Source organism: Pezoporus flaviventris, unplaced genomic scaffold, assembly GCF_033815535.1.
Source record: "Pezoporus flaviventris isolate CSIRO_AGI_PZ_B2104156 unplaced genomic scaffold, CSIRO_AGI_Pfla_v1 ptg000083l, whole genome shotgun sequence".
NCBI classification, from domain to species: Eukaryota; Metazoa; Chordata; class Aves; order Psittaciformes; family Psittacidae; genus Pezoporus; species Pezoporus flaviventris.
Genome location: NW_026892631.1, coordinates 9181182 through 9206207, shown reverse-complemented (window position 1 = coordinate 9206207; position 25026 = coordinate 9181182). Strand labels below are relative to the sequence as shown.

Genomic DNA, 25026 nt, shown 5'->3' with positions numbered 1-25026 from the left:
TACACTGCACTGTAAGTGCCAGCACCAGCATAGTCTGACCTGGACGTTGCACTGGGACCAGCAGCACTGGGCCGGACACTGCACTGACAAGACCAGCACAGTCTCCATCCTACCCTGCCAGGGTTGGGAACAGGCACAGCAGCCACAGCTGGGCACTGCACCGGCACTACCAAAACTGCACCACATGCAGAAATGTCTCATGCAAGTGAGTTGTAGAATCATAAGAGTCACAGACCGGTTTGGGCTGGAAGGGACCTTAAAGCTCATCCAGTTGCAGCCCCTGCCACAGGCAGGGACACCTTCCACTAGACCAGGTTGCTTGAAGCCCCTGTGTCCAACCTGGCCTTGAACACTGCCAGGGATGGGGCAGCCACAGCTTCTCTGGGCACCCTGTGCCAGGGCCTCAGCACCCTCACAGGGAAGAATTTCTTCCTAATGTCTCATCTCACTCTCCCCTCTGTCAGGTTAAACCCATTCCTCCTTGTCCTGTCCCCACAGACCCTTGTCAAAAGCCCCTCTCCAGATTTCTTGTCACCCCCTTAGGCACTGGAAGCTCTCTCAGCCTGTCTCCAGAGCAGAGCTGCTCCAGCCCTCGGAGCATCTCAGTGGACTCTGGACTCACTCCAACAGCTCCACATCCCTGTGATTCTGTGATACCAAAGCCAGGAGCTCCACGTTGTGGTAATGAGGATGCTCGCAGGGCTGCCAAGCAAAACGTGTATGTGTGTCCACTTAGAGAGACTTGCCCCGTTTGGAGCAGAGCGGGTACAGGGGTATGATGTGGCAGTGCATGGGGGCACAATATGCTTGGCATATACCCAGGTGCACAACCACTATCTGTGCACGAGGGTTGGGCATGTTTGAGGCCCGTGCTACTGCTGTGCTGACTGTGTTGTTAGTATCCTAGCGCATGTCCAGGGCTGTGTGTACACAGGGCTGGCTGCCTTTGGGTAGGTGTCTCTGGGGTTGGAATGTACCCGTGTGAGTGCTGCAGCAGCGCATGGCCTGTGAAGGCGCAGGCATCTCTCTTGGGATGCAGGGTGCTCCTGGGACCCTGTCAATGCAGGGGTGTCCCTGCGTATGGAATGTTCCACATATGTTCAGGGTTGTCTCTGAGTACAGGGTCTTCCCAGGGCTGTCTCTTGGTGCGGGATGCGCCCAGGGGTGCGGGATGCTCCCGGGGCTGTCTCTTGGTGCGGGATGCGCCCAGGGGTGCGGGATGCTCCCGGGGCTGTCTTTTGGTGCGGGATGCGCCCAGGGGTGCGGGATGCTCCCGGGGCTGCCTCTTGGTGCGGGATGCGCCCAGGGGTGCGGGATGCTCCCGGGGCTGTCTCTTGGTGCGGGATGCGCCCGGGGCTGTCTCTTGGTGCGGGATGCGCCCAGGGGTGCGGGATGCTCCCGGGGCTGTCTCTTGGTGCGGGATGTGCCCAGGGGTGCGGGATGCTCCCGGGGCTGTCTTTTGGTGCGGGATGCGCCCAGGGGTGCGGGATGCTCCCGGGGCTGTCTCTTGGTGCGGGATGCGCCCGGGGCTGTCTCTTGGTGCGGGATGCGCCCAGGGGTGCGGGATGCTCCCGGGGCTGCCTCTTGGTGCGGGATGCGCCCAGGGGTGCGGGATGCGCCCGGGGCTGTCTCTTCTGCTCCCGTGCTGGTTCGGTGCTGTCTCGGGTCCGTGGATGGGTGGGAGCTCCCGGAGCCGCCCCGCCGGTGCAGCCCCTCCCTGCAGGCGGTCCGTGCCGGGGCGGTGCCGGGGCCGCGGTCAGGGCCGTGCCCATGGCGCTGGCGGCGGCCGGAGTGCGGGTGCTGCGCGCTCTTCGCCGCCCGGTCCTACCGGGACGGGTCTCCGTTCATGTCCCTGCCGCGGTCGCTGCCCGGCGCTGCTGTAGCGGTGACAGCGGCGGTGCCGGGGCGCTGGCGCCAGGCGGGTACCGGGTCTGGCAGGAGCGGGCGGCCCGGGACCCCACCGCGTTCTGGGCAGAGGTGGCGCGGGACGCGCTGCGCTGGGACCGCCCGTTCCACACAGCCCGCGGTGCCGGACCGCCCGCTGCCGTGCGCTGGTTCCTCGGCGGCCGCCTCAACGTCTCCGGTAAGGCCCCGGCGGGGGGCTCCGGGGGGTCCGCGGAGCCGGGGACGGGGCAGTCCCAGCACGAACGCGGGCTGGGTGGGGAATGGATGGAGCAGCCCTGAGAAGCGCTTGGGGTGTTGGTCAGTGAGAAGCTCCTCATGACCCGGCAGCGTGCGAGGCGCTGGCTCAGGGTGCCCACAGAAGCTGTGGCTGCCCCATCCCTGGCAGTGCTCAAGGCCAGGTTGGACGCAGGGGCTTGGAGCAACCTGGTCTGATTGTTAATGTCCCGTAAGTGTCCTAGCCCGTAGCAGGGGGTTGGAACTGGATGAGCTTTGTATTAACATGGCCTCAGAAATGTCTTTATCTCCTTTATTTTTATAGTATTGCTGCTGAAAAAATGAAGACTTTCATCAGCTGAAGGGAGCTTTTCACATTGTTGAGTTTGACAGTTGTTCTTGTAATGAAATATGTTGAATTCTGAGGGACTGCTCATTCACACTCTTTGTGTGGTTACATAAATCAGCTGTGACCACAGACCAGCCTCAGCTGACTCCCAAGCTGCAGGTTACTTAAACTCACGCAGGGTTTTATTGCACTTTATTTATCTGGGTAAAAACAACAAAATCCTTCCCCTGCAGTATTACATTTCCAGGAAACACAATCTGAAACTCAGCACTTGTTGTTAGGGGCTTTTTCTTTGAGTTATGCAGCCACATGCATGACTGGTTTTCAATAGTTGCCTATTGAAACAGGGTAACTTGGAAGAACATAAGGAGTGAGCATGGTTTGGGCTTGGAGTTAAGACTTTAACCTCTAACCTTCAGGCAAGCTGCTACTGGACATGCAGGCAGGTTTTTGCTCTCTCTCCCTAAGTCCATTCGGGCTTCTCTTACCCTCGGAATGTAATTTTATACCTTGAAGTTTTAGGGGGTGTAGGACACAGCTGGAGCCATGTTCACTTTTCCCAAGTGCCTGGTAACGTGTAGACGTCTGTGAGCTTACCCTAGATCCTAAAAGTTTCGGTATTTTCAGCTCTTCTGTTATACCCTGGAATTAGAATGTTTCACCTGAGCTTTAATAAGAAAATTCCAATGAGATGAGCTGAAGAGGAGAGCCTGTCGGATTGATGGAGTGCAGAGCTGCTCTGGGGAGCACAAACCATCAAGAGTGTCTTGTCTTTGTGCTGCTGAGAGCAGTGGAGAGGTTTGGGCTGGTTTCAGCTTAAGTGGTGGAACTAAGCTGAGCTGAATCAGCTGAGGCCCCTCATCAGGAGGCCATCCCTAAGGCAGCTGAACACCAGTTTAGTATTTGTAGTATTGGCATACTACAGGTATGGCAAAGGAGAGTTTTACCAGTGCTCCAAATGTTATCACTTCCATAACTTGAGTGTGTAGTTAGCTAGCTAACAGGTTATGTTTCATCTTAGGGTAGCTTGCTGTTAGGCTTGACCAAGCTAAGTTTACAGAGCACATTGCATATGACCAGGCTTTGTTTAAACCTCTGTTTTCTTACAGTAAATTGCTTGGATCAGCATGTCGAAAAGTCCCCCAACAGAGTAGCTTTGATCTGGGAGAGAGATGAGCCTGGCACTGCAGTGTATGTCACCTACAGGTATGGCACCTTCTTATGGGGCTTCATGATGCTTGGTGGTGGGGTGGGGAGAAGAGACCTGTGTCAAACTCCGCTTTCTTGCAGGATACAGCATTGGACATGCAGCCCCAGTGCTGTGGCTCTGATTGAGATCTGGCATCATCTTGTTTCTCTTTCCCATCCTCAGTGCAGTTTAGAGTAACCTTGAGGCTGCTCTGCATGATGCTGACTTGTAATTGCTGCTATAGGTTGTAGGATTTGTTAGAATATGGCAGCTTTCAAGGATATTTATCTTCTTCCTGCTATGTGCCCTCCCTCAGGAGACAGCCATGCCTGCCAAAATGCGATTTACATCATCTGTTTCTCTAGTCAAAGGTTTCCCAGACTTGTACGTTCCTCAGTGTGTGTTTTAGGGAGCCAAATGTTTGATCTGCTGGATTAGAAAGCAGAGGAGACACAGGAAGTCTTGGTATCTAGCTCTGTAGAGGACCCAGACTCTGGTATCTGCCACAGATGTGCTCCTTCCTTAGGATCTGTATGTGCTGTTAATGGGACAACAGCTTTAAAGTCAAGTGCTAAGAAGGTAAAGACTTTCTTTTGGCCACTGCCTTATGGACCTGGGCTGGGAGGTGTCCAGGGCTTATGTTCAGAGAGGTACAAGGGACTGTTGGTTTGCATTATCTCCTTTGCAAAGCTTGCTGCTGTGAGCTGTTTGTCCCTATAGATAAGGCCCGGGTGGCACGAGGAAGGACCTGGCTGCTGGCATGGGCACTCCCCCTTCTCCTCTGGGGAGAAAACAGCTGAGTGCTGGCCCCATTCCCATCACCGCAGAGGAAGCGGGTGGCTGTGCAGGAAAAGGGCTGGAACAGGCATCCTCCTCCCTGAGGAAGGAGAAAGCTTCAGTCAGTGGGACCTCATCTATGCACTGGCAAGACAGTGCCATTGGAAAGTGCTGTCCCAGCTTGCTCATCCATGGGGGAAATAAGAACCCCCATTTGCCTCTGCTGCTCCACACTAACTGCCTGCTCACAGTGGGTGAAGGGCTGGTGGGGCTGTGCTACTGGTCAGCCTACATCCCTATACCTGCTTGTCTGCAAGGTGGGTTGTGTTAATGCAGCTGGGTTCAAGTGCTCTGTTCTAGGAGAGAATTCTGAACATCTTCTTATTGGCAAGGGTACACGAAGCCAGGAGTGAAACATTTCAGTTTTGCTTGAGTGGCAATTGCTGCATCACAAGCTCAGTCGTGATCATCTTTTTCACTGCTGAGTTTCCTCCTGTCTCTCCAGCTGATGCAGCTCAGCCTTCGGGGGAAAAAAGCTCCGTTTGTGTTTACTCTGCCTCTGGGTTTTGTTTGTATCAAGTAGAAATGCAGCTAAGCTTCCAATTACATCCACTTTTGCATGGGAACGCAGGAGACGAGTTTTTTACTGCTTCTGTGAAAACAGGGCTTGCAGCTCTCCTGGGACTTAGTGGCTGCAGTCAGCAAGTGGGGACAGATCATGCCAATCTGTTATCAAGAGGTCTGGCTCTCCAGAGGCCAAACCACCATGAAGTCATTGGTAGGCAGTGGTGAAGCAGCAGTTAAGCCCCAGGAGTGTGCTGCAGTGAACAGCCAGCTGGATTTACTGGCAGAAGGATCCAACTCAGCTGGGAGTGCTTTGTCTTGCTTTGTGCGTGTTGTCAGGGCCCAGGAGCTTTGAAATCTTCCAGAGGAATCCCCCGAAGCCTTGCTGAGCCTGGGTTTAAAGGGAACTCTATTACCGAGTGCCTTGTGTAAGCAGGAGGGGTTGGTGGCTGGATGTGCTGGGTTGCAGCCTCTGTAAACTCAGCAACAAGGAATGTTAGACAGCAGCTCAAGCTATGCCAGACCTCCCCCTGTCTGACATGGGGCTGTTTATTCTCTCTGGTGTTCCCTTGTTTAGCATGGTCTCTACAAGTTAGCTACCTGTGAGGCAGTGTTTCCGAGCACTGCAAGATCCTATGGATACTGCCAAAGGGAGCTGTGTGAAGTGGGCAGCAGAACACGTTAGCTAACCCCTTTTGGAAAGGGTTGCAGGCTGGGTCTCAGTGGAAGGGCTTTAATTTATGAAGGATCTCCCTCCGGTGCCAGAAATGTTGCAGGCAGAGGGAATGTTCAAAATGCAAAACACAAGGAGGAAAACAGAAGCTGAAGGGCCAGAAATTAGGCTCCTCAGTAGCTTTCCACAGGGCTCCTAGGTGGGTGGGAGAGAAGCAGTTGGACATCTTCGTTAACCACATCGCAGCTATGCCTTTGACAAGCCAAGGGGTGGTAGTTCCTCAGCCTGAGAGGAAGTCATTGAAACTGTGTTAGAGATCACAGTGAAGACCTCAGCCAGGAGCCATGCGGGTTCTTACCAGGCTGTGCAATGCGGAAGGTGTTTCTCATTGGCAGCAAACTCTTTTTCCTCTTCCCAGTGTTTGCTTCCTAAGCTGAAGTTGCACCTAAATCTTGCCCAGGCTTTCAGCTTTCCCCCATCCAAGGCAGCTCAAGGACTCTTCACCTTCTCCCCTGAAAAAGAGCACAGAGGGTTTTCCTTGTATCGGGATTAGGATGTCAGCAGGAAGGCTGGATGATCTTCAACCAAAAACCCTCATGGTGAGCTTTATATTTTTCAGCTATTCTCAATCAGACGTTTCAAAGGCAGCGCCCATAACTCTGTGACCACAAGGTGCAGAGGCAGCCTTTGAACTCTGCTACTCACAGTGATTCATGTAGAGCAACAGCTAGGAGGTGAGATGGGAGGGTGTTGGCCTGAGAGAGGCCCAAATCTGTTTGGTTTGTTTTTTTTTTTTCTGTTGTGTTGTTTTTTCCTCCACTAACCTGTTTGGGACATTTGACCTGAATTTTCAAATCATTTCAGCCTCATCCAAATGATGGTTCCAGGAAATAAACTGGTCGCTGCCAGAAATACTCAATCCAGCAGAGACATCAGAGACCTTGGCTTGTGCTGAGCCTCCTAAGCAGGCGCTGCCAGAGCTCATATATAGCATTGAAGGTATTAGGAAAAAGTCTAGAAACACTTTGCAATAGGCTGCTTTCTGATGTTTTTTGATGTACAAGGAGCTGGCTTCCTGTGTTTAGAAAGCTGCAGGCTGTCTTGCTGCGGGAAAAGATTAGCATCAGGCTTCTAGGGACAATGTTCCTGCCAGGCATCCCTGACGCACATCAGAGAAACGCTGTGTGTTGATGATGGGGTTTACAGTTGCTGTTCCAATCCATGTCCTGGGCTGCATCCCCAGAGCGTGACCAGCAGGTCAAGGGAGGGGATTCTCCCCCTCTACTTTGTGCTGGTGAGACCCCCCCCTTCAGTTCTGTGTCCAGCTCTGGGTCAACAACACAAGAGGGATGTGCTGATGCCCTGGCACAGGGTGCCCAGAGAACCTGTGGCTGCCTCATCCCTGGCAGTGTTCAATGCCAGGTTGGATGGAGCTTGGAGCAACCTGGTCTAGTGGAAGGTGTCCCTGCCCATGGCAGGGGGCTGGAACTGGGTGAGCTTTAAGGTCCCTTCCAACCCAAACCAGTCTGTGAAATGTGTTTGTTACCCTTGTGCTTTAAAAAGAAGCTACTGGTTGTAAAACACTTCCAACAGTTCCCCAACATAAAAAGTGCTGCGAGCTGTGGGACAGTGCTTCCATTTCATCTCATGTTTATCCCACAGGAGTTTCCAGTAGCTTTTGACTGATCCTTGTAGGTGAAAAAGTCAGCAAGGATGGCTAAATGGACTAAATTGACTCCTGGAGGCAGCAGGACAGCCACTGACTTGCTGGCTGCTTTACCTACACCAGAGCCTGACTTACCCTTCTGCAGCCAGCGTGGCTCTCTGCACCACTTTTCTTCTCTCCCTGATGGCAGAAGCAGCTTCTTTAAGATGCCAAAGCTGAGATGACAGGATCCAGAGGGCCTCGTGACCCGCACTCAGTTCAAGTTCATCCTTTTTTTGCTCCCTGGCGTGAATCAGGTTGTGCATTAACATGACAGCATTGCTTCCATGCCACAGGGAACTCCTGGACCTGACCTGCCGTCTTGCGAACACCCTGAAGAAATATGGGATACAGAAAGGGGACAGAGTGGCCATCTATATGTCTGTGTCCCCCTTGGCAGTGGCAGCCATGCTGGCTTGTGCCAGGATTGGTGCCGTCCACACCGTGGTCTTCGCTGGATTCAGCGCGGATTCCCTGGCCGGGAGGATCATGGACTGTAAGTAGATGCAGACCTGGGAGCAAACCCCACTGGACAGTGCTCCAGAACATACCCCAGTTCCATGTTTTCTTAGCAGAAAGAGAAGAGGTTCATTCTCAGCTGGTGGGACAGTATGTCCTCCCTTGCAAAGCCTTTTCCTTAGTGGCAGTGGCAGCATCTTCTGGCCTTAAAATACTTTATAAGTTGCTTAACATTCAGTCTGTGCTGGGTTACTGCCAGACAGGAGCGAAGTTGGAGGGAAAAACAGATCTTAGGAATGGGGCCTAATTTGTTCTTTCACAGTGAAATTGCAGTATTCCTTTGATATTCCTGCACAGTGCAAATTGCGCAGCCTCGACTGGCACTGCGATTTATGTGTAGCACTGGGAGTGTTGGCAGCCTGCCCCCTGCTCTGTTAGCTTTTGTATCTACAGGCAGAGCTGTTCTTAGCCCAAAGCACTTGCAGGGTGATTAGCTAAAAAGCAATACTAAATATACCAGCAGAAGAACAAAATAGCAAGTAGCTCATGTTCTAGCAGTCGCATCAGTTTCTTTATGGGTAGTGCGACTTAATGAGTCTTACAGCAATTTTCATGCTTTCTTTCCCTGTTTTGGTAGAAGTAAGGTATAGAAAGCAAGTACATGTTTTAGTTCTCCCTCACTTTAGGCCTCTTGTTTGGAGGCAATGGGCTAAAGAGCTCTTTCTCTGCAGCCACAGTTCTTGCAGTAATGTAGTGTGACTCAATAGGAAGCGCTCTGCAAGAGCGCTGCTGTGTGCTCTGACTTCCAGAAGGTTTCCCCTCAAGATCCGTATGACTTTTAGAAGGCTACAGGTGCCTCTGAGCAGGGAAATGCCTCTGAGAGGCCGCTGAGTTTGGTGCTCTTCAGTTTGCAATGGACATTTATCATAGAATCCCAGACTGGTTTGGGTTGGAAGGGCCCTTAAAGCTCATCCAGTTCCAACCCCCTGCCACAGGCAGGGACACCTTCCACTAGAGCAAGTTACTCCAAGCCAGATCCAACCTGGCCTTGAACACTGCCAGGGATGGGGCAGCCACAGCTTCTCTGGGCACCCTGTGCCAGCGCCTCAGCACCCTCACAGGGAAGAATTTCTTCCTAATGTCTCATCTCAATCTCCCCTCTGTCAGGTTAAAGCCATTCCCCTTGTCCTGTCCCTACAGGCCCTTGTCAAAAGCCCCTCTCCAGCTTTCTTGTAGCCCCTTTAGGCACTGTAAGCTGCTCTAACATCTCCCATTAAGGAGCCTTCTCTTTTCACAGCTGAACCAGCTCAGCTCTCTCAGCCTGTCTGCAGAGCAGAACTGCTCCAGCCCTTGGAGCATCTCTGTGGCCTCCTCTGGACTCACTCCAGCAGGTCTCTGGAGCCCCAGAGAGAGGATGAACAAGGGGCAAAGGTGCTTGTTCACTAAGGTCATAGGAAGTCTTGCCCTGGTTTCAGTGTGTGAGCTGTTAGGCTAAAGCAACAGTCAGTATTCACTATAAGAAGTAATTGGGAAGAAACTGCTCTGCATGTCTGCACTGGAGTGGACTGGTGAGGACAGCGTATAACAGTTACCATTGAAGTGTTTAGGAAGATTGGACTAGCAGCTGTCAAAAGTGTTACAGCTGGAGCAGACCCAGGTCTCAAGTTTTAAAGTGTTTTTTGTCAGTGACTGACTGGTTTTAACAGGTAGAATTTCCAGGTGCTTGTCGCACATGTTGTCCTATACATCATCCCCAAAAATAATGAGAGCTGGGTGCACATATGAGCCTGGTAGGCAGGCTGGTGTGTCTGCTAATTCTTTCTCTCTCTTTAGCTGGATGCAAAGCAGTTATCACCTACAACCAGGGCATCAGGGGAGGACGGATCATAGAGCTGAAGATGACTGTGGATGAAGCTGTGAAGAACTGTCCAAACATCAAACATGTCTTTGTGGCTCAGAGGACAGATAACAAAGTCCAGATGGGTGACCATGATATTCCACTTGATGAGGTATGTTGGTGTTGGTAAACCTTGCCTGTTTCTCCTGGTGTTTCTTGAAGTGTGTGTTGTTTACTGTGTTGGGGGAGAGAAATATGATGCACTAATAATAGTAGGGACCAGCTGGTGTATCCACACCAGACCTGCCAGTGATGACTGGCCCTTATGCTGCCTCTGGAGCAGGTTTTCAGTTTGTGGTGCTCTTCCCACGCTGCCACAGTACCCTGATGGGCTAATGGATACAGGTGTGTCGCAGTGACGGCATCTGCACATCCCTGCAGTCACCTTGCTCTGCAGACACCCACTGGCACTCTGGATAACTCCTTTTAGGTCTGAGTGTTGGCTAGGTCATTTTTCTCTCCGTCTGTGCCTTTTGGACCAGTGTTGTGCAGATGAAAAGGAGATGCCCCTTTATGGCATCTGGATCTCCATCCTCTAACAGATTGCCTGTACCTACTGCCTTCTAGGATTGTGATTTGAAGCAGCTCAGTCTATGCCTGATTCATCTTACCATGGGGATGGGGTGTGCTGCTCCATTTGGGTAATCTTGCAAAGAGTGCTGAGATTTAAGGAAGGAGTGTTTCCTGAGACCCACAGTGCACTGATACAATTGCTGCTGCTGTTATATTGTGTTTGGACGCTCTGTAAGGGTTTGTCATATGCACTGTTGAAGGCAGTGCAGAAATAATCAGGCTCCTGGAGAGGCTTAAGATAGCCTGTGGATGTGTGGTGGTTACCCCGTGATGGAAGGACAGTCATGGCTGGGGAATATTTAGAACCTGTGCTTCCTGGGGGAGAAAACAGCAATCATTGTAATGTGTTTAGCTGGTACACACGGGACTGCAGCCTAAGGCAGAAGTAGTTTTATCAGTTTGCTGGCAGCAGTAAACAGAAACCACTGTAATGATGCCTGGAAATCACTCATCTGCTTGCATGATGCGTACTCAGGAGTCCATGTGCTGGTCACATGAGACAGGAGCAGCTACTAGGGTAAGTTAAACACTAGAGAAGGCAGGTTTTATTCAGAATTTGTGTTGCTTCTTACTCCACAAAGCATATTCCAATGATTTTCCTTGGGCTGCAAGCAGTCTGAGGTGCTTTGGTGATCCAGGAGCTGAGCTGAGCCCACTGTTAGTTGTAGGGCCTGAAACATCACAAGAATGAAACCATTAATGCTATTATTTCTGATGTTCCTGATCTTTAGAGCAGTGGTGCTTTCAGTTCTTGTGCAATGGCTTATTGCAAAATTGAAGCTTATGTTGTAATTGAGCAATAAGAGAACTCCATCTTAGTTTCAAAAACTGGCAAGTCAGCCCAAACTAGCCCTGCTGAAATGTCACAATGTAATACCTGAAATGGGCAGGAGTGCTATAATTCAGAGACTAAGAATTGCATCTGACCCTGTCAGCTCTTCATTTTTCATTAAGCTTTATTTGTCAGGCACTTTTAAACAACTGGACCTGCTATTGGTAGTCTTCACTTGTAAGTGAGGCATGTTTACAGTGTATACTTGTAATAAGGCACTACCTAGAAATTCCTTCAAAGAGCCACCTTGTAACCCTTGCAGGAATTCATCTAGGACAGGACAGAGCTGAGAGAAGAAAGCCAGCTGGGTTTGTATTACAGTCATGTGTTGAGCATCTGGAACACAAAGTGATAATTCCAAGTTTGTATGTGGATAAGAATATTGTTCAATCTCACTGAGGTTGGAGAATTGAAGCTGGGTTGTTCTTAGAGAAGGCTCCGGGGAGACCTTAGGGCAGCTTACAGTGCCTAAATGGGCCAACAAGAAATCTGGAGAGGGGCTTCTGACAAGGGCCTGTAGGGACAGGACAAGGGGGAATGGCTTTAACCTGACAGAGGGGAGATTGAGATGAGACATTAGGAAGAAATTCTTCCCTGTGAGGGTGCTGAGGCCCTGGCACAGGGTGCCCAGAGAAGCTGTGGCTGCCCCATCCCTGGCAGTGTTCAAGGCCAGGTTGAATAGGGCTTGGAGAAACCTTGTCCAGTGGAAGGTGTCCCTGCCTGTGGCAGGGGGTTGGAACTGGGTGAGCTTTAAGGTCCCTTCCAACCCAAACCAGTCTGGGATTCTATGAGTCTGGATGGTGCTAATCAATACTTCAGCTGTAAGCATGGGACATCTTCTGTTAGACCAGGTTGCTCAAAGCCAAAGCCCCTCTCCAGCTTTCATGTCAGCTTCTTTAGGCACTGAGAGCTGCCCTAAGGTTTCCCCAGAGCCTTCTCTTCTCTAGGCTGAATAAGCCCAGCTCTCGCAGCCTTTCCACATAGCAAAGGTGCTCCTGCCCTGTGGCCTCCTCTGGACACATTTAAGCAAAGTCTTTCTGTTATTGCCACCTTTTTTTTCCCTTAGGAGATGGCCAAGGCAGCTTCTGTATGTGCTCCAGAGAGCATGGACAGTGAAGACATGCTTTTCATGCTGTATACCTCAGGCAGCACTGGGAAACCCAAAGGAATTGTTCACTCCCAGGCTGGATACCTGCTCTATGCTGCTCTCACGCACAAGGTAAGTCAGCTGCACCCTCTGGGAAAGGTGGATTTGCTTACTTCCATTTGTCTTCTGACAGTACTAACGAGAGGGCATTGGACTGCTGAGGTTGGCTGTATTTTGTATTCGCTGCCCAGCTGGCTTATTGGGTCTCAACAAACTGAAAAATGGCTGAAAAGGTGTAATTAATCTTCAGGATTTGTTCCTGGGGAATGTCATGCTCTGCAAATAAGAGCTTGAGTTATGAAAGGAAGGAAACCACAGTGCTGCTACTTTTGCATTTAAAGTGTGCTAGTGTCGCCAGCCAGCAGACATTAAAGTGATGCAGGTGAGGAGATGCAGATATGTATCTTACTGGCATTGGTACTGTGGATAGTACTGTAGTATTTTGCAGTGGGGTGCTGGCTTTTTTTAGTTCAGAAAGGATCTGGACTCAAACCAACCTCTTTGTTTAGCACTTGTTGTCTGAAGATCAACAGTTACGTTCATGCTCTGTGGCTGTGCCTTTGCACTGCTTTTCTGTGTGATGCAGGCTAAATGTTTTAACCCCCTTTCTCATAGAAAAGAAAAAGTCAAGGCACTGCTTCTTGAAGCTCCTGTTCTGAGCTCTGTGTGTGAAAAGGTAACAGTGAAAGGTGGAGAGAACAGAAAGATTTCCATCTGGCTGTGGTGGTATCACCCTGTTTGTCATCACCCACGCCTCAGGCAGAGGTTTGCTTTCTTTAGACTGACAGAATGGAGTTTTTAGATCTGAATGTGCAAGTGTCAGCCTTCTCTGCCTGAGGGCTATTTGTTATGTCAGCTTTGCTAAGTGACAGACTAATCTCCAAGGCATCTTTCTTTCTTAGTCCTGAAGGTAGATGTGAACCCAGTGCAGAGGTGCAGGGAGGCACTGTGTGCAGCTCAGTCCCTTTACAGGGGCTTCAGAGCCTGAGAGGGAAAGGCACTTGCCAAAGTAAAGTGAGAACTGTCTCTCCTAGGTAGAGGGATCAGGCGATTTGCATGGCCTATGGGTCTTTACACACTCATTGGGTTTTCTTTTGGTTCTGATCCACTTTCTTTCATTTAAAACCTAAAGCTGACTCTGCCTTATGAGTCAGGGCCTCTTTGCCATAAGGGAGAGGAGTTAGATTTATGGGAAGCATTTTCCATAACAAAGACAAGATAATGTGTTCTCCAAGATAGTTATCCTGATTTTGATGAGCAGGGTAGCAGGCAGCATGTGGAAAGCAAAACACTGATAGAGAAGTTGAGCAGCTAAGAACATTTCTCAGAAAACATTTCACAGGTTCCTCTCAGTTCCTCCAGCTTTCTCATGCAAGTTTCTCCACCTCTCCACCAAGCTCTTGATATTGGTGAGGGGTTTGAGCCTCCAAGGCCTGCAGCTTCCCTGCAGTTCAGAGTCAGCTCTCCCATGTGTACCGCTTGGAGTAGGCAACCTTTGGTATCCAGGGCTCTAGGCTTTGGTTGCCATTTTGTTGCTCCAATCTGAGGAGCTGCTGGTACAGCTGTGCTCCCTTTATGTTTGCAAAAGCAATCAGGAGCCTGGAAGCCCTGGTACTTGTCCCTCTGACTTGCTTCCTCACCTCGGGCTAGCCCTTGTGCTGCTGTGTCCTACGTGCCTGGCTCCACTTGCCCTGTGTGCTCGCTTGCTCCCACTTGGATGTCCAGTCCAGCACCTTTAAACTCTTTGTGCCTGCCAACAGGAAGTCAGCTGGCCTTACATTTATCTTTGCAGTATGTATTTGACTACCAGCAAGGCGATGTTTTTGGCTGTGTGGCTGACATTGGCTGGATCACAGGACATAGCTATGTTGTATATGGACCACTCTGCAATGGAGCCACCTCTGTCCTGTTTGAAAGCACTCCAGTGTACCCTGACCCAGGTGAGGAAGTGGGGGGGTAAAGGCTTGGCTAGACATGGCGGTGTGACAGAGATCTAGAAACCTGCCCAGTGTGACCTGCCTGTGTAGGGGAGGTAAGCTCCATTTCCTTGGAACACGTGTCTAAGACATTGAGGAACATCTTTGCATCCAGGTGAAAAGAAAAAAGACAAGTTGCCATTGGTTTTGCTCTGGACTCACAGTAGTCACAGCTTTAGCTTTGGCTATTAACCTTCCTGCTGGGCAGTTGCAGTGCTAGACACATAAAAAGCCTGTTTGTGTTTTTTGCAGGTCGTTACTGGGAAATGGTGGAAAGACTGAAAATTAATCAGTTTTATGGGGCACCCACGGCTATTCGTTTGCTGCTGAATTATGGAGAAGAGTGGGTGAAGAAATATGACAGATCGTCCTTGAAGACCTTGGGATCAGGTAGGGGGCATGCTTCATCTACAAAAGACAAGTGGTTCTAGCTGCTTAAATGAAGGTACCAGAGATGCTCAGCTGACCACATGGGATGTGATTTGAAACAGAAGATAAAGAAGGCTCACTGTCTGACTTTTCAGGTATCTTCTCAGCAGAAGGAGAACAAGCTGAAGTTGGAGCTGTTCAACCTTACTGTGATTGCCTGTTTCCTAGCTTAGTTTGCAGGATCTCTCTTTAGCACTCTTTGCTAAAATGATTTATCCAGGGGGAAATAATGTCACTGCATTTAACTGGCATAGGTGACCCAAGCAGAATTTTCCTGCATTATCGAGGATTCTAGAGGTTCTTATACATGACCTGCATTGATCAGTTACTTTCAGAGGTATTTGTTGGTTCCATTTTGGAAAAAATCAGACCTCAATTACATGAGCCCACTGCAATCCTGTGCCATCCCAGACAAAAGCTGTAAAACTGGTTTGTGTTGGAAGGGACCTTAAAGCTCATCCAGTTCTAACCCCCTGCCATGGGCAGGGACACCTTCCACTGCAGGAGGTTACTCCAACAGGATGCCCATCCACAGTGATGGGGCAGCCACAGCTTCTCTGGGCACCCTGTGCCAGGGCCTCACCACCCTCACAGGGAAGAATTTCTTCCTAATGTCTCATTTCAGTCTCCCCTCTGTCAGGTTAAAGCCATTCCCCCTTGTCCTGTCCCTACAGGCCCTTGTCAAAAGCCCCTCTCCAGCTTTCTTATCGGCCCCTTTAGGCACTGGGAGCTGCTCCATGGTGTCCCTGGAGCCTTCTCCAGACTGAACAAGCCCAGCTCTCCAGCCTGCCTCCATAACAGAGGTGCTTCGGCTCTCAGAGCATCTTCTTTAAGCTTCTTTAAGCATTGTTCTTAAAGATCATGATCAGCTTGCACACCACAGGGGAGAATGTGGTGTGCAAGCTGAAGCCTCAGGCTGCTTCCTTACTCATTTTGATCTAGTGGGAGAGCCCATCAACAACGAAGCTTGGCACTGGTTCTACCATGTGGTGGGAGAAGGACGCTGCACCCTCGTGGACACGTGGTGGCAGACAGGTAAATGGCATCCTTGGGACATGGAAGGTCCCGACCTCTTGCAGTTTGCTGGTGGGTGCAGAAGGATTAATACATTTCAGTTTGATCCAACAAGTCTGTCAAAACTCTACCAGCTTTTTGATCAGCTTTTGAAGGTCTCTGGGAAGTTTCAGCACATAATAGCAATGTAGAAACATACGAAAGCAATAGTAATGATTTTTTTCTTCTCCCCTGTAAATGCTCTTTGATATGTTGAATGCTGGGAGATCTCAATGGGTTCTAGAAACAGGAGGCAGAGACTGAATTTCTGAGCAAAGCTGCGAGTGGGCAGCTTGAATTGGAAACCTTGTTTTCAATTATTTCTCCAGACGTACTGACGTTGATGTGGTCTTATCATGCAAATGCACTTGCAGCACCATGAAGCCCCAATCCCCACTTAGGTGTGCTTTGTTTCCCAGCTTGGGAATGGTCAGGGGAGGGTGGAAAACTAAGCTGTGTAGTCAAAGGGACCTGATGCAATGGCTCTAATGGGTTGGGAAGGAGTGAGGGGAGGCTTTGTTGGCTCTGCATCAGGGGGTAGGGGACAGGGGTTGTCAACCAGCAGGGCTGCCTGGGAGCAGCTTTTCCCAGGAGTGAAGTACTGTGCTGTAGCTGCTTGGGCCTTGGAGCTTTGATGCCCCCCAAAAAGAGTGTGTTTCTGTTTTGGTAATATGCTTCTCCCAGCTGGCCCAGTTTACAATTGGTCTTTACCTTGCAAATAATCTTTAAATCCCTCTTGCCACCCTGCAGCTCCCTCTGGATTGTGACTTCACCTCCTTACGTGCTTCCAAGCCAAACCAGTCTGTGATTCTATGACTGTGATTTATGGAGCCATATTTTTAAAAGCCTAATGCACCTATGTTTTTGTTTCTGTCTTGTGTTTGTGAATTAGTTTAGAATAGAAAAGATCTTATTAAGGTTGGAATCTGATTTAATGTTCATCCCAGCAGGAATGGAAAAAGGATAATTAAATGGTTCAGTTTTAAATAGAAGATAAGCTCTCCCTGCCTGTTAGCCGTTGGTTAATCTCATCTTCTGTAATAAAAGTAATTTAGACTCCTGAATGCGTTGTAACCTGAGATAGCTGTAAAAACAGCACTGGGAGATAAATCCCTTGACATGAACCATAGAATCCCAGACCGGTTTGGGTTGGAAGGGACATTAAAGCTCATCCAATTCCAACCCCCTGCCACAGGCAGGGACACCTTCCACTAGAGCAGGTTGCTCCAAGCCACATCCAACCTGGCCCTGAACACTGCCAGGGATGGGGCAGCCACAGCTTCTCTGGGCACCCTGTGCCAGGGCCTCACCACCCTCACAGGGAAGAATTTCTTACTAATGTTTCATCTCAATCTCCCCTCTGTCGGGTTAAAGCCATTCCCCCTTGTCCTGTCCCTACAGGCCCATGTCAAAAGCACCTCTCCAGCTTTCTTGTTGGCCCCTTTAGGCACTGGGAGCTGCTCTAAGGTCTCCCTGGAGCTTCTCTTCTGAGGCTGAATAAGCCCAGCTCTCTCAGCCTGTCATGCTTATAGTTTCCCTGTAAAATCACATCTGGGATAGGAAAGCAGTCTGGTGAGTGCTGTCCCAGCTCATGAAGAGCTCTTAGTTTAGCAGTTCCATGGTGCTTTTAGATGGCTGTGCTACTTGGTGTTGTGTAATTCCTTCCCAGTGGCTTCTTCTGCTGAGGTGGCTTTACTAATCTATTCTTTAACTAAGAAGAGTTGTCATTTGCTTTCATCCAGCACTAGATGGGCCCCACATACTTTGTTTTTCATTATTCTTCCAGAAACTGGTGGCATCTGCATTGCCCCACGGCCTTCAGAAGAGCAAGCTGAGATCGTTCCAGCTATGGCCATGAGACCTTTCTTTGGGATTGTACCCGTGCTGATGGATGAGAATGTGAGTTGAGGTTGTGCTGGGTGCCCAAAAGAAGCTGCTGTGGGCTTCTGCCTCAATCACCTTTCTGATGGCAGAGGAACAGCATCCAGGAGGATGTTTGCTCCTCCATTAAAATGGTAGAATGGATGAACAATTTATGTATTGAGCATATCTCAGATGTCCATGTGGATTGCCAACAGGGCTCTGCAAACTGTCTGCAAATCTCTGGAGGAGTATTTGCATTTTCAGTACCACTTTTTGGTCTTATACTGCTCCTGATTAACTGCTGCTGCTTTCATGTATGAGAAAGGTCAGAAGACACACAGCTCCTGGGAACTAGGGAGCTGAACAGTTGCACCAGTGTGTGCAATACCCAGTGGCATGGCAAGACTGGAGCAGCCAGCAGGACTGGTGGAGTTTTCCAAGGAAACTGCAAGGCATGAGGCCCTGCAGTCTGTGACAAACCTGGTGCTGGTCTGTAAAGCTCCATCTGCATTCCAGTGCTCTCTTAAACATCAAGACATATAATCTCCCTCATATACATTTTGGTAAGGGAATGTCGCAGTTAACAGAAGTGGAAAGCAGGGGTCCAGGCATCTTCTGGCTGCTTGGCACATCTTTGCTGGTATTGCCCTCCAGAGAATCACAGGACTCGCTTCTCTTTTAGTCTGATCTGCTGCACTGCTGGCCTCAAGGGGTGAGGAAGGCATGATACAGACAGTGCCATAGTAGCTCCATGGGTGGATTAATATTCTCGACTGTGGCTCTGTGAGCAGCAGGGTGGCTCTTGCAAGATTGATGACACAGAAGCCCTCACTATTCCTGTTTGCTTTACCTGATCATCTTTCCTGTGCTTGAACCTGCAGGGAAAGGTTATTGAGGGCAATGACGTGTCCGGTGCGCTCTGCATTGCCCATCCGTGGCCTGGCATGGCAAGAACAATCTATGGAGATCATCAGCGGTTTGTTGATGCCTATTTCAAAGCCTACCCAGGTAAGGGGAGTGCCAGGGGAAGGCAGTTTGCACTCCAGTTATAAGCACACTGAATGTTTGCAGCAGCACTTGATGTTTGTGCACCAGTCAGATCTGGGCTCCTTGGGGCTGTGTGTCCCATGCTCCAAGCCTGCACTGATGGTCTGAGCTAGTGTTGACCTTTCCAGCTGTCTAAAGGGATTTTTTTTTTTCTTTCTTAGAAAATGTAAATTTAATTTTTAATCCAAATACCTTTTCTTTGAGGCCACTTCTGTCCCCAGATTTGCCAATATTAGGCCCTTGTCAAAAGCCCCTCTCCAGCTTTCTTGTTGGCCCCTTCAGGCACTGGAAGCTGCTCTAAGTTCTTCACAGAGACTTCTCCAGGCTGAACAAGCCCAGCTCTCTCAGCCTGTCTCCAGAGCAGAGCTGCCCCATTTGATTTCATCCATCTTGGCAGAGATCTGAGCTCATGCTGCTCACGTGCTTATTAGGAACCAGCGCAGGCCAGGCAGAGCAGATAAAGGCTGGGGAGGTGGGAAACGGTGTGTGTAGCTTAGGAGGCCCCACGAGCTGCCTGGTCCACCTAAGCCACTGGCCATCCTAGAGCACAGCCTGTTCTGTGTCCTGGAGCCCAAAGTACCAGGCTGGCACACTTCCTGCTGCTGAGCAGCACTGTGTCTTTGCTGTAGGTTACTACTTCACAGGGGATGGTGCTTATAGGACCGAGAAAGGCTATTACCAGATAACAGGGCGCATGGATGATGTCATCAACATCAGTGGACACAGGCTCGGGACGGCTGAGATAGAAGATGCAATGGTAAGTTCCAAGCAGGTAGAGGTATCTTCACAGGACATATCTGTGGGGCAAGGTGGTCCTTTCAAAGAAGCTGATGAATTGAAACAAGCACAGGGTCTCTTGCCTTCTGACCTTTACCCCTGCATACACATAGCTTGATGCATCATGAATAGCAAAAGGCAACAGCGACTGGGGAAGTTAGAGTGGAGTTACGCCATTGGCAGTCATTGCAGTCAGACTGTCAGGGTTGTGCTTCCTCTCAGTGATCTCCTGTTGCAGCTGTCATTTTGGATGCTGGTGGAGTCTCTGTAAGGGCTTGTCTCTCCTGTTTGTTCCTTCCCCTCTGCTAACAACCAGCCTCTCGTTCCCATATCTGTGATTCTTGCTTGTTTGAACTAGCTGAGTAATGGCTGAGAACTCAGCAGTGTATGAAGTAACCTCAGTTCATGTCAGCTGCAAAGCCAGCCTGTCATTTCGAGAGAAAATAATATTAGCTCAGGGGATTGAAAACAAAAAGTCCTCAGAGCATTTATCTTCAAAGCTTGACCTGAATATTTATTCCTGTATTATGTGCCTTGCCTGCAAATGGCACTTAAATGTAACACCCGATAAAGCCCAAGCTCTGTTTGCATGTTACACAGTATCCTTTCTCTGTCATTTTGTGTCTCTGTGGGTTTCTGACTGGAGGTGTAGGATCCATCTCCCACTCTATTTATGTTTGTGTATGTGTATGTACAAATACATTTATATGCTTAGATTGCTCTATGATGTTTTCTTTCATATTTAATTTAGGATAGCATAATCCAGTCTTTGGTGTGGGATTCAGATTTGTGATTTCTTCCAGTCTGTACACCCAAACTGCCTCCTTGCTGCAGAGAATATGAAATTAAACTCTGAAGTGTGACAGAATAAATCACTCTTGTGTAGCATAATAATAAAAATGTGCATTTGGCAAAACAACCCTTCTCCCTTGTGGGGAGGTGAGGAAGCCTGTTTCTGCCTCCTGGTGTGCATTGGGCACTTACAAACATTGGCCAAATGTGGACTGTGATGTTGGCAGCTTTGCTTCTGCTCTGTTGGCAACAGCTCCCTGTGGCACAGAGCAATGCAGAACTGGTTTTGCTTGTGATTTAGCCTTAGTCAGTCACCACCTGGGACCAAGGCCATGCACACACAAGAGCATAGGCAGAGGAAGAGAAAGCCGGTTTTCAGCTGGTGCAGGTTCAGGTTGGTGTGCAGCGGGCTTAGCAGTGTGTGTAGAAGTGCATATTTGTACGTTTAAAAGCAGGGACATCCTGGAGATGTGGCCACGGCTGTGGCCACCAGCTGACCACAGAGCAGGAAGGTAGCGTGCAGGTTTCCTGTTGTGCTTCCAGCAGGATCTGCTGAGGGGAGGGTGAGACAGGGCAAGGTGCTCTGCTCCTAGAGCAAACTCTGCAAGGCTTGAAGCAGTTGTTATGCTCTGTGTATTTTTGTTTCCCTTCTTGTGAAGGCTGATCACCCTGAGGTCCCTGAGACAGCTGTGATTGGGTATCCACACAAGATCAAGGGTGAAGGTATGTGAAAAGCAGTGTCCTGATGTGACACCTATGGATACTACTTTCCTTAGTTTCTAACCTGAGCTGTGTGTTAAAGAGGTGCCTAGGGAATGGGAGGGCAGTTATCCTTAGGTTGCCTAGCATTGCAGCCACAAGAGGCAAAGCCAGCAGTGAAACTAACTGCATGTTCCTAAGGTGGACTTATGTCTCTCTCGTGAGACCTCAACTGTATTGTGTACAGTTGTAGTGTCCTTAATATAAAAAGGACATGGAACTGTTGGAACAAGCCCAAAGGAGCACCTCCTGTATGAAGACAGGCTGAGAAAGTTGGGGCTGTTCAGCCTGGAGAAGAGAAGGCTGTGTGGAGATCTCATAGCAGCCTTCCAGTATCTGAATTGGGCCTGTAGGGATGCTGGGGAGGGACTCTTCATTAGGTACTGTTGTGGTAGGACAAGGGGTAATGGGTTCAAACTTAAACAGGGGAAGTTTAGATTGGATATAAGGAGGAAGTCCTTTACTGTAAGGGTGGTGAGGCACTGGAATGGGTTGCCCAAGGAAGTTGTGAATGCTCCATCCCTGGTGGTGTTCAAGGCCAGGTTGGACAGAGCCTTGGGTGAAATGGTTTAGTGTGAGGTGTCCCTGCCCATGGCAGGGGGGTTGGAACGAGATGATCTTAAGGTCCTTTCCAACCCTAACTATTCTACGATTACTCCCTAAACTGTTTTCACACATGCTGCTTATGTATGTGATAGAGCTTCCTTTAAAAGGATCGTGCTCAGAGATGTCCCTTAGTGATTGGTGTTGGCCAGCTTTTGATCACAATGACACTTCAGTCATTTATGTTGAGTTGTCTCTGTCACAGATGCCAAGACAAGGCTGGGAAATCATTTGAAGACTGGAGACTGACTCCCTTTTCTAAACAGGATCTGTGGTTTTCTTGGCAGTCCCTAGATTGTGCATAGAGGTGATTTGAAACCTGCCTTGGCATTCAAATGAGCATCCCTGGTCTTACCAGCCAGGATCTAATATGAGCTATGTGGCTTCTGCTTGTTTGTCTTCCAGGTGCCTTTGCTTTCATAGTGCTAAAGGAACAGACAGACAATACAGACCGCATCAAAGAAGAGCTCAAAACCATAGTGGCTTCTAAGATAGCAAAATATGCTGTGCCTGACCACATTCTGGTAAGTGGGAGACTGTAACTCTGGTACCAGGAGCAGGAACGGTTGTACTGAGCAAGCCTCACCTTCCTGCCTGCAATGCTGCTGTGGTCTCTCTCTGGTGAGAAGAAGAAGCAGAAAACCAGAAGTAGCTGGAGGGATCCCTAGGCAGGGTAGGGCAGATGCAGTGGTCTGCATGTGCTCTTCCTCCATGCCTGAGCATCAGCAGTGACCCAGAGGGTGGCTGGAATATTACAGCTGCTTTTTGGTGGGGCTGTTACAAGAGCCTGCTTTAGGGCTACCATGAGACTGTTCCATTTGTGCTAAACAACTCTTTAAATAGCATGTACGGATAGTGTTGAAAGCACTGTGCTTGGCAAGAACTCTGGCACAGGCTTAGGACAGTTCAGGCAATCTTTCTTGTGATTTCCAGCAGGACCCAGGTTCTTTCCCTTCTCTGCAGGTGGTGAAACGTCTTCCTAAAACCCGATCAGGGAAGATCATGAGAAGGCTGCTGAGGAAAGTAGTCACTGAGCAGTCAAGCAACATAGGAGATGTCACCACACTTGATGATCCAACTGTTATAAAGGAGATACTGGATGCTTACCAGAAATACAAAGAGAAGAACTCCTTGTAACAGGCAGCTCTGGAATCTCTCCTCTGGAAACGTGGAAGGTTTCAGATGACAAGGTGTCCTGGGTTACCTGACTGGGTTTAAACCACGACACAAGGCAAATGACATAGTTCTCTCTTGTTTTCTATTTTTATTTTTTTATAAACCCCATTCCTCCCAGGGGAACAGGATTTTCCACTCCCCCCAAAATGGATGCTGAGATGCACAGAGCTAGGAGCACTCTGTGGTTGACCTCCCCCTCATTGCTTTTAGGGCTGCCACAGAGCAGCCACTGGTGGTTTCCATTAGCTATGAACTGATTTAATACTAGCTGAAGCAAGATGCAGACGTTCATGTTTCTCATTTTAAAGTTACTTTACAGTGAAATGTTTTTATACAATACTTTTGCTGGTTTAAAAGAAGCCCTGAAATGCACTACTTCAGCTTTTCTTTCAGCTGTGACACCTGAGTCCAAGTAGCTGTATCTCACTGCAGCTGTGGTGCCTTTTCAGCAATGCTGGGTATTCTAGTAGATGTTTCACCTGTGCTGTTAGGGAAATGAGAAGGACCTGGCTAGTCTGATCATTCTTTCTTGTATTTACCCAGTTGTTCGAATACCTCATCCTGCTTTGCTCGTAAGAATTCGTTCCTACCACTCTATGTCTTGGGACAGGCCAGAGACGGTGAGCCTGTGTCCTTTTATGTCCCACCTAGCCAACCCAGCACTAGCACTTCCTGCTGCAAAACTGAGCCACTAAGTCTGCTGCTGGACTCCCTAAATGTCCTCAGTGCATTACCAGTTGCACAGGAAGGTTCTAGTTCCACATGGTTTTATTCTGCTTTGAGAAACTGAGATCACTAACTTGGCTTTTAAAGTGACTCTTCCTCATTGGTGATGACAACTGGATTGATGTTGTCCACTGTGGTTCACTTCTGCATATAAGGATTGGTGGTCTGCAACTGGGAGATCTTTGTTGCCAGTTGGTGTAGGTGCCTTTGTTTCTTTAAGTCACTGTGAAAAGGGACAATGTTTGCTTTGAAGCATTGGGAAACAAGTACTGAAGTGCTTGAGAGAGATTTGACGCCGCAAGGTGTGCTGGAGAGTTCACTGTGACTTGTCAGGCTGTGTGATTTCTGCTTCAACAAAGACAAGAACCCAGTTTGGAGGTAGGCTGGTTCTCCTCTCAGAAGTTATGAGTTAATGCTTATTGTTTCAGTAATCAGCATGCTGCCATGCTGATCTTCCAAAGAATCAAGTGCCTTGTGGGAAGCCACAAACTGCACAATCCACAAGAAAGAAGTGCCTCTTAGATGCCTTAGAAAGCGATAGCATTCCAGACCAGCAACCTCAGAATAGCAGGGAACAATAACCTTTGCCTTTCATATACTTTCAAAATTGCAGCTAATATATTAAGTGGTTTATTTCTGGATTCATTTTATGATGGACACATTTTGATTGAAGTACTCCTTATATTTGAGCTGTTCAGAAGAATTTGCTAGTAGGTCTCCTGTCCTCTAGTAAGCTACTGGAGGTCATGGAGAAGCCTGTAGATGATGGATATCTTTGAGACTTCTGCCACTGCTTAATATGATTTAAGCTGGCTGAGGGGTTTGGAGTGGCTGGAGGGGGCCATGGAGCATGCCACACTGTGGCTGGGGTCACTCCAAACTTTGCAGTCCTGCCTCTGTCTTTCTCAGGTGACAGTCTGCTTAGCTTCATGGAGCTGTGTTTTGACCTCATAGTAATAGTTAGAATTGCCAGGTTTTGCCCTATTTTTCCAGGGTCAACTTATTGCTGGGTTTAAGTGGAGCAGCACTGCCTTTTCCAGGGGGACTGTGTACTGGAAAGACAATCTGTACACCTAACTGGAGGCAGGAAGGAAATAGCTAGGTGATCTGGTAGGATGGGGAGAGGGGTGGTGAGGTTTTAGAAGGGGGAAGTCCATCTTTCTAGAGATGAGGGGTGTGTTGCACGATCTAAAGTTAAGCCTTTAATTTGATTAATTTGTAATCATGCTTTAAACACATTTATTGTCCTTGACCAAAACCAGTTTCTTCAATGATCTCTGTATTTGTATTTTCATTAAAGGAAACACCTTTCTTTGTGTGATGGGTTGGCTTTGTCTTGTAGGTGTCTGGCCTTCCATGCCTCAAAGGGTCTGGCACTTTCTCAGTTCTTTGGTCTTGCTTTTGCCTGATTATTTTAGTCTGCCAAAGGAGACTGAGGTCAGGATGAGTCATCTTGTGGACCAGACTGTTGTTTTGCTTTGCTCTGAACAGTAGCTCACAGGAAGTGAGCTACTACCAGAAAACTTCCGCTGCGTAGCAGCT

At 49.1% G+C, this 25026-nt stretch overlaps 1 protein-coding gene across 1 annotated transcript; it reads left to right on the top strand.

Moving 5' to 3' along the window:
- The first annotated feature begins 1770 nt into the window (after positions 1-1770).
- Positions 1771-24811, top strand: ACSS1 (acyl-CoA synthetase short chain family member 1). Its single transcript, XM_061475159.1, has 15 exons — positions 1771-2083; positions 3577-3673; positions 7672-7871; positions 9668-9843; positions 12203-12355; positions 14076-14223; positions 14512-14649; positions 15631-15723; positions 17528-17640; positions 18486-18612; positions 19281-19408; positions 20880-20943; positions 21988-22106; positions 22546-22772; positions 22814-24811. The coding sequence occupies exons 1-14, from the start codon at positions 1771-1773 to the stop codon at positions 22717-22719; spliced, it is 2043 nt and encodes a 680-aa protein (XP_061331143.1). The 3' UTR covers positions 22720-22772; positions 22814-24811.
- Positions 24812-25026: the final 215 nt, after the last annotated feature.

Excerpts from the sequence above, each read along its gene's own strand:
- ACSS1 (XM_061475159.1), top strand. The coding sequence starts at position 1,771 with ATGGCGCTGGCGGCGGCCGGAGTGCGGGTGCTGCGCGCTCTTCGCCGC. Across the intron at positions 3,674-7,671 it reads GCAGTGTATGTCACCTACAG|GGAACTCCTGGACCTGACCT; the intron begins GTATGGCACCTT and ends TCCATGCCACAG. Across the intron at positions 17,641-18,485 it reads CCGTGCTGATGGATGAGAAT|GGAAAGGTTATTGAGGGCAA; the intron begins GTGAGTTGAGGT and ends TTGAACCTGCAG.